Raw genomic sequence first — 15227 nt, 5'->3', positions numbered from 1 at the left:
TTTTGTTTTTATTTATTATTTCTTACAAAACAAGGCCTCACTTTGAAGCCTGGATTGCTATGTAGTTCAGTAGTCCAGGTTGACCTCAATTTGAGATCCTCCTGCCTTAGCTAGACTTATAGGTGTGTGTGTGTGTGTGTGTGTGTGTGTGTGTGTGTGTGTGTAATTTCCAGGAGTCTGCTCTCTCCTATCCTGCGGGTCCTGGGATTGAACTGAGGTTGTCTGGCTTGGCAGTGCCTTTACCTGCTAGGCCACCTTGCCAGTCCCTTTCAGAATAATCTTTGAAATCTTGTTATACCATGCCTCTGCTCAATCTGCTTGTGTTTTCCATGACACCTCTCTTGCCCCCTGTACACTGGAGGAAAGTAAAGCCTGGAAAAGTTCAGAATGTGTGTAAAGTTTCGTAGCTTTTAAACCATGATTAAAGGTTTCCAGCCATTGAAGGTGTTTACGGGGTAGAGTGATGGCTCTGTAGTTAAGAGCAATAGTTGCTCTTCCAGAAGACCTGGATTTAATTCCCAGCACCCAAAGTCTAGTCCCAGGAATCTGATGCCCCCCTTTGACCTCTGAGGTCATTGCTTGCACATGGTGCACAGATGAAAAACACCTACATACTGCCTGGCTCAGTGGCGCACACCTTTAATCCCGGCACTTGGGAAGCAGAGGCAGGCGGATCTCTGAGTTTGAGGCCAGCCTGGTCTACAGAGTGAGTTCCAGGATAGCCTCCAAAGCTACACAGAGAAACCCTGTCTTGGAAAAAAATTCTGAGAGTGCTGGCTCACTCCTATTATTCTAGTATCCAAGAAAGGCAGAAGTGGGAAGATTGCTTCTCATCCAAGGCCAGCCTGAGTTATATAGGAAGGCCCTGTCTCAAAAAAAATAAAAATAAAAAATAAACAAAACATCAATTTACTGGAAACTGTAGTTGTTGTTTTTTGTTTGTTTTTCTCTTTACTCTTTTGGCTCTTTTGGAGGGCCTGCCATCCAGCCCACAAAATAAGTCACACACAGAGACTTTTATCTGACTTATAAATGCCAGCCCTTAGGGCTGGAGAGATGGCTCAGTGATTAAGAACACTAGCTAGAGCTGGGTGGTGGTGGTGGTGGTGGTGGTGGTGGTGGTGGTGGTGGTGGTGGTGGTGGTGGTGGTGGTGGTGGTGCGCGCCTTTAATCCCAGCACTCAGGAGGCAGAGGCAGGCAGATCTCTGTGAGTTTGAGGCCAGCCTGGTCTACAAGAGCTAGTTCCAGGACAGTCTCCAAAAGCTACAGAGAAACCCTGTCTCAAAAAGGCAAAAAAAAAAAAAAAAAAAAAGAACACTAGCTAGTCTTCCAGAGGACCTGAGTTTAATTCCCACCAATCTCATGATGGCTTCAAACCATCTGAAATGAGATCTGGTGCCCTCTTCTGGTCTGCAGGGATACCTGGGGACAGAACACTATATATAATATGTAAATAAAATCATTAAAATTTTGATATTTCACAACATTCTTTATAAAACAATTTTTAGCCAGTTTTTCTTTCTTTTTTATTTAAAGATTTGCTTATTATAGAATGTATACAGCATTCTGTCTAAAGGTCAGCAGATCTCATTACAGGTAGTTATGAGCCACCATGTGGTTTCTGGGAATTGAACTCAGGACAGTCGGTGCTCTTAGCCTCTGAGCCATCTCTCAAGCCCCTATCTAGCTTTTCTTCATTTATCCCATCTCCCTTTCGCCTCTGGGCTTTTCCCTTTCTTCTGTGTATCTTACTTTCACTTTTACTCTGTGGCTGGCTGTGTACGTAGGTTGCTGACCCCTAGTGTCCTCTCCTTGTTCTCTCACTCTCTTCTTTTTCCCTGATTTCTCCTCCTATTTTTTTCTTTCTGCCTGCCAACCCTGCCTATCCTTTCTCCTGCCTCGATATTGGCCGTTCAGCTGTTTATTAGACAATCAGGTATTTTAGACAAGCAGAGAATCACAGCTTCACAGATCAAACAAATGCAACATAAAAGAATGCAATACATCTTTGCATCATTAAAACAAATGCTACATGGCGCCGGGCGTTGGTGGCGCACGCCTTTAATCCCAGCACTCGGGAGGCAGAGGCAGGCGGATCTCTGTGAGTTCGAGGCCAGCCTGGTCTACAGAGTGAGTTCCAGGACAGCCTCCAAGCCACAGAGAAACCCTGTATCGAAAAACCAAAAAAAAAAAAAAAATGCTCCATGGCATAAACAAATGTGACACACCTTAAAATAATACTCGACACTAGGCAACAACAGCATGAAACTCTGATCACAGCATCTGGGAGGGTGAAACAGGAAGAGTGTGGTTACATATTGGGTATATTGAGACTGTCTCTTACTCTGTCTCTCCACAAAAAATAAAAAGAAGGAAGGAAGAACAGGGTATGGTGACATATGACTACAATCCGAGTACCAGGGAGGCAGAGGCAGGAGGATTGCTGTAAGCTTAAGACCAGTCTGGTCTATATAGCAAGCTCCAGGCCAGCCAGGACTACATAGGGTGTCCCTCTCTCAAACAAACCAAGACCCCAAATAATACATGGTATGTATTATGCAATCCTCTGATAATTGAATTATGTTAATTTAAATTTAAATATAGTTGATTGAGGCTGTAACTGATCTCCCCTTTTCCACAAGGTCTCATATAGCCCAGGCTAATCTTGAACATGAAATGTAATAGTTGGGGAGGTAACCTTTTTCTTGGGGGGGCTTGGATTATCCTTTTAATGGTAAAACTCATTAATAAGTCACAACAATAACTGGCAGTTTAACTACACCAAGGTTTTTGAAGACAACGGCTTCTCCATCCAAGCAATCATAAATAAATCCCAAATGGAACTTGGCACCACTCTGAAGGAATTTTAACTTCACACTCTTGGGGAAGTTTACCAAGATGGCTTCAGAGTAGACTAACTTTACACAGCACATTTTTAAAAAAGCGTCATGATCAGACTACTATATTTAGCAATCAATAGCATGGGTGAAAAAAGGTCTATAGTAAAACCCTTTGTTGGAATGCTTTTACACTTTCCACAGAGCAGAAACTAAAATAACCCGTTATACAATTAGTCACAAATACAGTCCTGAGCCGGGCGTTGGTGGCACATGCCTTTAATCCCAGCACTCGGGAGGCAGAGGCAGGTGGATCTCTGTGAGTTCGAGGCTAGCCTGGTCTACAAGACCTAGTTCCAGGACAGCCTCCAAAGCCACAGAGAAACCCTGTCTCAAAAAAAAAAAAGTATAACTTGTGTTGCCCTGGGGTTAGGGTGAAAGGGAAAGATGGAAGACACACGGTGGGTGACCTGGAACATAATGAGGTGGCTGGGTGAGGAGAGCAGCTATAAGTTTGAGGCCAGCCTGGGCTACATAATGAAACCCAATCTCAAGAATACAACAACAACAAAAGGATGACCTAAGTTTCTGTTTCAAGCAACCCCACAGGTGACAGAGCAATGAAATGGAGATTTTTGAGAGATTAGGGAATCTGTCTTCCCCTCAAGAATGTTGCTTTTCACAGGCTGGCGATATGGAGGCTTGGTACTGGCACTCAGCAACTCCCCACGCACCACCCCTGTGTGTGGGCTTTGGACAGAGTTTGTGTAGCCTCTGCTATCCTAGAACCTGATCTGTATAGACCAAACTCTTGAACTCACAGAGATCAGCCTGCCTCTGCCTCCGCACTGCTGAGAATAAAGGTATGAGGCTCCACTGCTCCACTTACCTCTGCTGTTTTAAGTAGGATTGGCTGGCCTCAATCTCGACCAGAAGCTAGCGCTGGCCTTAAATTATGATTCTCCTCCTCCACTTTCCAAGCGCTAGGTTACAGACAAGTGCTACTAGGCTAGGCTTGCACCCCCTCTGTCCCCCATTTAAAACAACTCCTAATATACTCATTGACTGTAACCTTAAACCAATGACAGGGACTGGAGTGATGGCTCAACAGTTAACACTTGTTTCTCATGCACAGTACCTGGGTTCAGTGCCCAGCACCCACATAGTTGCTCACAACCATTAGCAACTCCAGTTCCAGGGGATTTGATGACTCCCGCTGTCATTAAGCAGGCGCCTAGTGCACATACATATACATTCAGGCAGAACATTCATATGCATGAAAAAATAAATTAAAAAACCTAAATAAACGGCCATACCACCCTGAACGCGCCCCATCTCTTCTGATCTCGGAAGCTAAGCAGGGTCGGGCCTGGTTAGTACTTGGATGGAAGACAATTTGAACTATATGTGCACTAAACTCTAGTGGATTAAATTTCATTTAGGGCTGGAGAGATGGCTCAGTGGTTAAGAGCACTTGCTGCTCTTCCACAGGTCCTGAGTTCAATTCCCAGCAACCACATGGTGGCTCACAACCATAAGTAATGAAGTCTGGTGCCCTCTTCTGGTGTGCAGGTAGAACACTGCATACATAATAAACAATAAAATCTTAAAAAAAAAAAACTAGGGGGCTGGAGAGATGGCTCAGAGGTTAAGAGCACCGACTACTCTTCCAGAGGTCCTGAGTTCAATTCCCAGCAACCACATGGTGGCTCACAAGCATCTATAATTGAGATCTGGTACCCTCTTCTAGCGTGCAGGCATGGAGGCAGGGTGTTGCATTCATAATAAATAAATAAATATTAATATATATATATTAAAAAAACGAAATAAACCAATAACCTAGTGAGCGTTTATCTTGGTGGCGCAGGGTCTTTGCCTGCAGCGGGCTCTGCCCAGGCTTCGCCATAAGGAGCGTTTCTGCTGTGTTTCTGTATTTCACCTGTGTGTCTATTTCATCATGCAAGGCTTCCCAAAAGGCTCCGCCTCCAAGCTTCCCAAAAGGCTCCGCCTCCTTCTAGTTTAGTTGGACCACAGCGATTGACAGGTCAGCTCTCCAATCATCATGCCGAATGACCACATAATTATCAACTAGGTCACAGGGGCGTTGCGGAAGCATACAATGAATAGGGGTGACCAGGAAGTGCGAACTCAGACTCGAAAGGCGGACGGCAGAGCAGGCCCAGCTGTCTTCGGAAGGTGACAGGGTGACAGAGCATCTGGCCTCCCTAATTCCCTTCTTTCCTCTTAATAGGGGCCAGGCGTCTGTTGGTCTGTTTGTATCTGGGAACTAGGAACTCCGTTTGCGCTCTCTCTCTCTCTCTCTCTCTCTCTCTCTCTCTCTCTCTCTCTCTCTCTCTCTCTCTCTCTCTCTCGTGTGTGTGTGTGTGTGTGTGTGTGTGTGTGTGTGTGTGTGTGTGTGTGTGTGTGTGTGTGTGTGTGTGTGTGTGTGTCCCCTTATCTAAGCGTTTGAGGACCTGGAACTTTCTTCCTTTTGCTGCTCCGGGGCGGAATCCTATTCTGAACTCCTCATCAGGAGTGTCCTGGGAGCGGACCAGGGAGTTTAGGTGGCTTGAGGTTCCCTCTAGCACTTCCCATGGTTAAAGACCTCCGGTTCCTTTTCGGGGGGGGGAAAGGAAATGAGTGATGGGGAGAGTTAGATTCCTACAGGTGTGGCTTGAGGTAATGAAAATGGGAGGGGCCCTGGGAATAGAATTTCTGTGGTTTTGACCCTAGGCTAGAGTAGGCTAGAGGGCGCTGGAAAGAGGAAGTTCTTATTTATTTTTGTTTTGTTTTGTTTTTTTTTGAGACAGGGTTTCTCTGGGTAGGTCTGGTTGTCCTGGAACTCTCTCTGTAGATGAGGCTGGCCTTGGACGCGGAGATCCGCCTGCCTTTTCTTAGCGCTGGAACTAAAGGCGTTGGCCATCACACGTAGTAGTTCTGTTAGAGCCTTTGTAAGGCGAAGGCTGGAGGGTGGGGCTCGGACTCCTCTCCTAGGACTTTCAGATTTTTGCCTTTTTCTTCTTAGGCTGGAGCTAACATCTGGACATGTGGAACCCTAACGCTGGTAAGTACCTGGGGGCTCACCTCTGCCCCACCAAGCCCACTTTGCAATGGAACAGACAGTTTCTGTATCCACAATCCCCACCTCCAAGCAAAAGTGAAGCCTTGGACCACTGCTACCAAGTTTTCCCTTTTCACAGTGTTAGGAAAAGCAGTAAATTTTGTTATTTGTTGACAGAGGTTCTGGAAAGTTCTAATCTTTATTCTCTGGTTCTTTTTCCAGGGCCTAACCCATATCCACCCCACGCTGTGTGTCCAGGAGGTCCCAATCCTGCCTGTCCACCACCTATGAACCCTGCCTTTCCTCCTGGCCCCTGTCCTCCAGGAATACCCCAGGGAAACCCAGCTTTCCCTCCATGTCGCCCCCCTTATCCTGTACCACAACCAGGGTGTCCAGGATACCAACCCTCAGGGCCCCACCCTCCCCCGTACCCACCACCTGCTCCTGGCATGTGCCCTGGGAATCCTCTGGCTCCTGGCATGGTAGGCCCGGGAATGGCGATAGACAAGAAGACACGGAAGAAAATGAAGAAGGCTCATAAGAAGATGCACAAACAACACAAACATGGAAAGGTCAGTTTCCTCTGGAGCCTGGCTGGGGAAGGAGTGTCCTTCAGAGGGACTGGGGTGAGCAGGGCTTGGGGAAGGGCCTCATGGTCTGTGGGTGTGGGAGATGGCAGTCACATTAATTTGGTAGGTGACTTTTCCTTTATGTAAAGGAATCCTCCTGATAGGAATGTAATCATAATATCAAGGCACCAGCTCTCTCCTGTTTCTGAAAAGGGAAAGCGAAGCATTGGAGGCTATCAGAACCAAGAGTCCTCTCCCTTCTCTGAATAATTCTTTCCCACAAACACCCCCAACCCTAGACCTTCCAGGTGTATGTTTTGGCAAATTGGACACACACCCTGAGGTTGTCTAATTGTCAATTGAGTGAGTCTTTTTTTTTTAAAGATTTATTTATTACATATACAGTGTTCTGCCTACATGCCAGAAGAGGACATCAGATTGAATTGCAGATGGTTGTGAGCCACCATGTGGTTGCTGGGAATTGAACTCAGGACCCCTGGAAGAGCAGTCAGTGCTCTTAACCTCTGAGCCATCTCTCCAGCCCTGAGTGAGTCTTTTGACAAAGCAAAACCACATATAATAATTAACAGAATGGTAAACATGGACTTAGTTCCAGGGTTTCCTTTATCTCCTTCAGTATTCCCAAGGTGTTGTTAATTACCTAGGCATTTCTTCTGTGACTCAGCCTCCAACAAACCCTGCCATAAAAGGGTTTTATCTTCCTTCTGAAGGAATGCTAATTATTATTAGGGAGGGTGGGAGAAGTTTCCTTGAGGACTTGGGTGGGAGAGGACCTACCTGGGTCTCCAAGCTTCAGTTAGATTTTATGCCCAATGTTTGCTTTGTGGACTTGGGCTCTAGTTCCTATTCTAGGTCTTTGGTAGAAATGTGAGGAGTAAAGAAGGAGAGACCAAATGAAGGAGAAAACCCTGAAGAGTCTGAAGATGTTTGTAGTGGTAGTTGGTAGAGGTGTGTCTGTATGGGTCCTTGGATGGGATATCGCCAGCTAGCTGTCTCTCCCACTTTCCCCACGTTTCCCCCTGGTGGGTTTTAGAGGTACAGCATCACCCACACAGCTGCCCCTGGGTTTCTACCCTCTCTTAGGTACAGAGATTCTAGTTTGTGATCATCCCTACTTGCAGCCAGTCAGCAGGTATAAGGTATAAGATAGCATCTGATGTGTAGAGTGGTGCTATGCTCATTACTCCATGTTCCTGGCCTTGCCTAGGCGTGGAAAGTGAGAAACTCCATTGAAGGCAACAACATGTTCAGTTCTGTGCAGAAGTTTAATCTGTTCCTGTATGCTCCCTGCTGAAGGAAACCCTTGATTTTGTTGGCTATGGGGCAGGATGGGCTAAGACTCCTGCCTGCTAGATACTTGGGTGGCAGGGCGGGGCATCCAAGAATGGCCGTTGGAGTGATGGAAGGTCATTGGGATCTGATGCTATCTATGTCCTTTCCCCTGCAGCATTCCTCCTCCTCCTCCTCCTCCTCCAGCAGTGACTCTGACTGAATGCAGGGCCTGGGCCCTCCTCACCGAGCTTCAGCTGTCATCTTGTGCTGAGGGAGATTAGCCCTCCCCGCCCCACTCCTACCTGCGCCTTCCCCTGCTGTTTGGCCTGGCTGTCTAGGGAGACTGGGAAGAAGATTGCCATGAGTTGGCAAATGCTGCCTTGTCCTTGCTTGGTGTTATAGTTGATGAGGTCAGCAGGAGCTCTGTCTTTTGAAGATGGTGAGACCTCTGAGCTAAATGGTGAAGACAGTTTTAAGATCTGCGCCATGTAATCTTTTGTAATGCTTGTGACTGGGGTTTGTGAAAATTTATGATCAAAAAACCTGTACTTTTGTAATGATGGCACATTAGGGTGATGGAGTGGGAACTATGTTCCCCATAGGCTTTTTATTGATTGCAGTAACTGCAGAGCTGCTGGGAAGTAGAGTCACCTTGCTGGATGAGCTCTTCTAGAACTTAGTTCAACATGCTATCTCAGATGGCTCCTAAGTCCAAATAAAAGTTATTCTCCTGGCCTCTGCTATCTGTGCCATTGCCTTGACTGGGTTCAACACCCTGGGCTACTTTTGCTACTCCTGGTCACACCCTTTAAGGTGTGTCCCTTTTTTTCTTCCTCTGAGATTCTCACACCACCCAGGCTTCACTATGTAGTCGAAGGTTACTGGGTGCACTGATCCTCCTGTTTCTACCTTCGAGTGCCAGGATCACAAGCTGGAGCCGCCACACCCTGCTTATGGACTTGAGCTCAGCCGTGCTTGCTAGGCAGGCACTTTACCAACTGAGTTACATCCCCAGGCTGGTGTCATTTGAAGTAGGGAGCCAGCGCATCAGTGAGGAGGACACTACTGTGTAGCTCTGGCTGTCTTGGAATTGGTTCTGTAGACCCGGATGGCCTCAAACTCAGAGATCCTCCTGCCTCTGCCTCTTGAGTGCTGGGGTTACAGGTGTGCACCACCACTGTCCAACAATAGCATATTTTCATTTGCTACAGAAGTTTTCTTTAAGACAGGGTCTCAGTATGTATCCATGGCTGGCCTGAACTGAACAATATGTACACCAGGCTAGACTGGAACTCACAGAGATCTACCTTCCTCTGCCTCCCAAGGCTGGGATTAAAAGAGTGTGCCACCATGCCCAGACTGCTATAGAGGTCTCCAATCTTTGGCTACTCAAAATTTAAGCGATAAATTGTGGTTCTTCCCTGGATCTACTAAATAAGAGAGAAAACCCTGGAGGGTCTAAAAATGTTCAGGTGTTTGGTCTTCATGTATGTGTGTGCATTTATGGATGCAGTTCCTGTGGTAGCCAGAAGAGGGCATAGGATCTCCTGATACTGGAGTTACAGACCATTTGTGAGTCTCTTGGAACCAACCAACCTTAGACCCTTTGGAAGAGCAGTCTCTCCATCACCACACTTTGTTGTTGTTGTTTTGTGAGACAGGGTTTACCTGTGTAGCCCCCGCTGTCTTAGACCAGCCTGACCTCTTACTCAGAGATCTGCCTGCCTCTGACTCTTGAGTGCTGGGGTTAGAGACAACACAGCCTGGCTTAATTTTTCAACAAAAAACTAGTTGATGGTCCCATGCATCCCAAACCTCAAGCTCACTATGTAGCCAAGGATTTACATCTTCCTGATCTTCCTGTTTATACTGGGATTACAGATGTGTTGTGTGCCAGCATGCCTGTTTTTATATAGTGCTGGGGCCTAAACCCAGGACCTTGTGCATGGTACGTAAACATTCTAATAACTGGACTCCCCAGCCCAGGTTTGTTTGTTTTTTTCAATTTAGAAAGTATTTTATTAGTGTATTAGTCAGGGATCTCTAGATAAACAGAAATTATAGAAGAAAATATGATATATATGGAATTTATTAGAATGGCTTATAGGCTGTGGTCCAGCTAGTCTATAATCCAACAACAGCTGTCTACCAACTGAAGGATCCAGTGTTTGTTCAGCCCATGAAGCTGGATGCTTTTCAGTATACACCAGAATCTTGAAGAAGTAGGTTCTAGAGCCAGTGAAGGAATGGACGTGCCACAGAGCAACCAGGCAACAAGAGGGCTTCCTTTCTCCATGTCCTGTATATAGGATTCCACCAGAAGGTGTGGCCCAGGCTAGAAGTGGGTCTTCCTGCCTCAAAAGGTCTGGATTAAAAGTGGGTCTTGCTGGGTCAGGTGGCTGTGCTGGCAGTGCACAACTTTTTTTGTTTTTTGTTTTCTTTTTTCAAGGCAGGGTTTCTCTGTATTGCTTTGGAGACCGTCCTGGAACTCTCTTTGAAGACCAGGCTGGCCTCGAACCCTCGAACTCACAGAGATCTGTCTGCCTCTGCCCCTCCCCCCCCCCGTGTTGGGATGCTGGGATTAGAGGCGTGCGCCACCAATGCCCGGCGCACAACTTTTATCCCAGCACTCGGGAGGCAGAGGCAGGTGGATCTCTGAGTTTGAGGCCATCCTGGAAAAAAAAATACATCTTCCCATTTCAAATGACTTAATTAAGAAATGAATAATCCCTGACATGTGAAGCAAGACTGTTTTTAACCTAAATTAAAAAAAAATGAAAAATGAGTAATCCCTTACAGGTGTACCCTATTGCTTGGGTTTTTGTTAATCCCAATAACAGGCATCACCTACAGGAAGCTTAGGAGAGAGAAGGCCATGCTCCTGTACAGTAGGGAACTGGAGGCTATTTCTTTTTCTTTTCTTTCTTTTTTGTTTGTTTTTTTGAGACAGGATTTCTCTGTAGCTTTGGAGCCTGTCCTGGAACTCACTTTGTAGACCAGGCTGGCCTTGAACTCACTGAGGTCTGTTTGTCTCTGCCTCCCCACTCTAACCCTCAGTGCTGGGATTAAAGGTATGTGCCACCACTGCCCAGCTTGTTTGTATTTTTCTAATGATCTATGTAGCTCTTGATGGCCTTGAACTCACGATGTGGACCAGGTAGACCTCAAACAGATCTGCCTGCCTGTGTCTCCAGAGTGCTGGGATTACAGGTTTGTGACACCGCCATCACCACCACCCGGCTTTTTGTTTGTTTGTTTGTCTATTATGTAGCTCTGACTCATGGAACTCACTATGTAGACCAGGCTGTTCTCAAACTCACAGAGATCCTCCTGCCTTTGCCTGTGCTGTGTTGGGATTAGAGGTGTGGAACACGTACTGGCTCCTTTTGTTTTCTTGAGAGAGGGTGTTTTTAAGTGTTTAAAGTTGGCCTGGAACTTGCTGGGTAGCCAGGCTTGCTTCAGACTTTGGGTTCTCCTGCCTCTGCCTCCCCAGTGCCACTTGGCTTAGCCAGTATCTAGTATATACGCAACTACTATAGTGAACAGAGGGTGAAAAATTGGGAGCTGTAGGCTATATCTGGCTGAGGCGTTTGGAGGGAACACTGTCTTGCTAAAATGTCATTTCCTAAAGATTTAGATTTCCAGCTGAAACTAGCATGTGTTTACACCTCTGAAGATGTAAGTTCTGGTTGTGCCTAGTATAAATGGGTCTCAACTCTAGTCTTCGCCACTCTCTGTTGGCTTTTCCCAATCCCATGAGCGACCTGGCTCCTGAAAGCTTTGTGCATCAGTTTCTTTTTTTTTTTTTTTTTTTTTTTTTTTGGTTTTTCGAGACAGGGTTTCTCTGTAGCTTTGGAGGCTGTCCTGGAACTCGCTTGGTAGTCCAGGCTGGCCTCGAACTCACAGAGATCCGCCTGCCTCTGCCTCCCGAGTGCTGGGATTAAAGGCGTGCGCCACCAACGCCCGGCTGTGCATCAGTTTCAAATTGTGTGTTTGTTCATATGAATTTAGGTGCATCAGATCCCCTGGAGCTGGAGCTATGTGTAATTGTGAGTCACCTGATGTAGGTTCAGGGAATTTTGAACTCTGATCCTCTGCAAAAGCAGTATATGCTAGTAATTGCTGAGCCACCTCTAGCCTCTGAACTTGTATTTTTAGATCTTGTGAGTTTCTTATTGTCTTCCACACTCAGTGTAAATTTTTTTTTTTGTTTTTTTGTTTTTCGAGACAGGGTTTCTCTGTGTAGTTTTGGAGGCTGTCCTGGCACTCGCTCTGTAGACCAGGCTGGCCTCGAACTCACTGAGATCCTCCTGCCTCTGCCTCCCGAGTGCTGGGATTAAAGGCGTGCACCACCAACGCCCGGCCCCTCAGTGTAAATCTTGCTTTACTTAAGACTATAGCAAGAGCCGGGCGTTGGTGGCGCACGCCTTTAATCCCAGCACTTGGGAGGCAGAGGCAGGAGGATCTCTGTGAGTTCCAGGACAGCTTCCAAAGCCACAGAGAAACCCTGTCTCGAAAAACAAAAAAAAAAAAAAAAAAAAAAAAAAGACAGGTGTTAGTGGCCTCGAAAGCACTGGGATTAATAGCCACTTTAGAATGGCAGTGGTGGCACACACCTTTAATCCCAGCACTGGGGAGGCAGAAGCAGTGGATCTCTGTGAGTTTGAGGCCAGCCTGGTCTACTGGTCTACAAAGTCAGTTCCAGGACAGCCAAGACTACATAGAGAAACCCTGTCTCAAAAAACCCAAAACAAATAAAAAAGAAAGAATAAAATATTTATATGTACATGTATATATGTATGGTGGTTATTCACACATTAGAGTGTAGGTGCCCTTGAGTCCAGAAGAAGTCATCAGATGGAGTTTCAGGGAATTGTGAGCCATCTACTAGGGAGCAGCAAATTATTACTTTGTTTGTTTGTTTGTTTTTGGTCTTTCGAGACAGGGTTTCTCGAATCCTTTAGAGGTTGTCCTGGAACTCGCTCTGTAGACCAGGCTGGCCTCGAACTCACAGAGATCCACCTGCCTCTGCCTCACGAGTGCTGGGATTAAAGGCATGTGCCATCAATGTTGGGTTTACTTTTTTGTTTTTTGAGAGTGGATCTTACTGTGTAGCACTGGCTGTCCTGGAACTTGCTATATGTAGACCAGACTGACTTCAAACATATCTGCCTGCCTTAGCCTCCAGAGTGCTGCAATTAAAGGTGTGTGCCACCACTCCTGACAGATTTACCTGTTTTGGTGTGTGTGTGTGTGTGTGTGTGTGTGTGTGTGTGTTGCATGCAGTGCCTGAGTAGTACAGAAGAGGGCGTTGCATCCTATGTAATTGGAGTTACAGCCAGTGTGAGACCCTTAGTTGATTTTGGAGAGGGATCCCTGATCCTCTGGAAGAGCAGTCAGCCCTTTTAACTACTGAGATAGCTCTCCAGCTCTGAGGGCCAGTGAGATGGCTCAGCAAGGTGGAAAAGACATTTGCCATTAAGCCAGATGTCTTGAGTCTGATTTCCAGGCTGAAGGAGAGAACTGACTCCTCCTAAAAGTCACCCTTTGATTTCCTCACGTTGTAGTGGACACACACACACACACACACACACACACACACACACACACACACACTTTGTGTATACAGATACAAGACAATGTTTTAAAAAGTTTATTGCAGGATGGAGATATGGCTTACGGGTTAAGAACACTTGCTGTTCTTGCAGAAGACCCAAGTTCAATTTCTAGCATTCATAAGATGGCTCACAACCATTTGGAACTCAAGTATCAGGGGTTTTGATAACTTCTTCTGGAAGGCACACATGTGGTATGCAGACAAAAACCCATACATGAGTTAAAATAAACATTTAAAAGTTTATTACTTTTGGGAGCTGGAGGAATGGCTCAGAGGTTAAGAGCACTGGCTGCTCTTCCAATGGTCCCGAGTTCAATTCCCAGCAACCACATGGTGGCTCACAACCATCTGTAATGAGATCTGGTGCCTTCTTCCAGTGTGCAAGCATGCATGCAGGCAGAGCATTGTATACATAATAAATAAACCTTTAAAAAAAGTTTATTACTTTTTTAAAGAAACCATGACAGATGTCTTGTGGAGTGTTTTGTTAAGAAACAAAAACAAAGCAAGAATCAACAACAGAGCTGGGATTGACATGTGAAACAAGCTTGTTTCTAACTTAAATTTTAAAAAAAGAGAAAAAAAAAGGAAAAACAGATTAAAAAAAATCAACAACCAAACAGCATTGCTATGCATCCCAGGGTGTCCTGTCTTGGGATTCACCACTGTCTTAACTTCCCCAGAGCATTACTCACTGTGCTTGCCCGAAGACTATCTTGCTTTCTTTTTTCTTTCCCTAGACAGGGCTTGGGCCTCCCACTCAAGAGATCTTCCTTCCTCTGCCCCCGAAATTCTGGGATTAAAGGTGTGCACCACTGTTACTCAGCCAGACTATCTTCTTGTACTGATGTTCAACTTGTTCCTTTGTCACTGTAAAAGGCAAAATAGATCTAATAACAAGATAAACTGTTTTTGGCAGGAAGTCTTTTTTCTTTTGGTTTTATGAGACAGGGTTTCTCTGTATTGTTTTGGAGGCTGTCAGTCCAGCCTGGCCTCGAACTCACAGAGATCCGCCTGCCTCTGCCTCCCGAGTGCTGGGATTAAAGGCGTGCATACTCCGCCGCCTCCTGGCTTGGCAGGAATTCTATTCAAGTAGTATAGTATAGATACATCTCATATCTTATCAAGGATCTCACATTATCAAAGTTGTAATACTAATGAAATTTGATTACTTGGTTAAGGTGGTAACTTGTCAGATCTCTATTGAAAGTTACTTTATTATTGTTCAGTTTGAAAACAGTCTGTGGTGACACCACTATCACACTAAGAACATCTAAGAATCTTCTCTTCCTTTCTTCTTCTTTCCTTTTATTTTTAAAGACACAGTTTTTATGTAGCCCGACTGTCCTGGGAGTTGCTCTGCAGACCAGGCTGGCCTGTAACTCAGAGGTTGGCCTGCCTCTGAGTTTAGGAACATCTTTTTTTTTTTTTTTGGTTTTTGGAGACAGGGTTTCTCTGTGTTGCTTTGGAGTCTGGCCTGGAACTTGCTCTGTAGACCAGACTGGCCTCGAACTCACAGAGATTCGCCTGCTTCTGCCACCGGAGTGCTGGGATTAAAGGTGTGTGTCACCAACGCCCGGAAAGAACATTTTAAATTGAACTCTTCATTATAATTTTTATTACCTGGTTCGGCATCTGGGCTGCAGAATAATGATGTTTTCATTTCTTCTGCACTGACTAAACGGGGTTATTGTTAGAGTAAGCAGCTAGTGTGATGCTTTCTTTCTTTCTTTTTTTTTTTTTTTGGACAACTGGATTTTCCTTTCCCTCCTATCCCATTTCCTCCTCTGTTGTTGATCCATGGCTATGGCCACCTCAATTCGCACTTAGGCCTGAGTTTCCCATCTCGC

The 15227-nt window shown here is 45.7% G+C and overlaps 1 protein-coding gene across 2 annotated transcripts; it reads left to right on the top strand.

Annotated features, from left to right (window-relative positions):
• Window positions 1-4908: 4908 nt before the first annotated feature.
• Window positions 4909-8495, top strand: Prr13 (proline rich 13). Of its 2 annotated transcripts, none has more exons than XM_005067315.4 (4): window positions 4909-5033; window positions 5863-5901; window positions 6121-6470; window positions 7936-8495. In XM_005067315.4, exons 2-4 carry the CDS (start codon window positions 5883-5885, stop codon window positions 7978-7980), a joined length of 414 nt encoding a protein of 137 aa, XP_005067372.1. In that variant the 5' UTR covers window positions 4909-5033; window positions 5863-5882; the 3' UTR covers window positions 7981-8495. The 2 variants fall into 2 exon arrangements, with proteins under 2 accessions (XP_005067372.1, XP_012966482.1); XM_013111028.3 differs by having other exon boundaries at window positions 4929-5041.
• The last annotated feature ends 6732 nt before the right edge of the window (window positions 8496-15227 follow it).

This window comes from Mesocricetus auratus, unplaced genomic scaffold (assembly GCF_017639785.1).
Source record: "Mesocricetus auratus isolate SY011 unplaced genomic scaffold, BCM_Maur_2.0 Super-Scaffold_100010, whole genome shotgun sequence".
Taxonomy (NCBI): Eukaryota; Metazoa; Chordata; class Mammalia; order Rodentia; family Cricetidae; genus Mesocricetus; species Mesocricetus auratus.
This window is presented reverse-complemented; position numbering and strand designations above follow the sequence as displayed.

Coding starts and splice junctions, on each gene's coding strand:
- Prr13 (XM_005067315.4), top strand. Junction 6,471..7,935: donor AACAACACAAACATGGAAAG/GTCAGTTTCCTC, acceptor TTTCCCCTGCAG/CATTCCTCCTCCTCCTCCTC.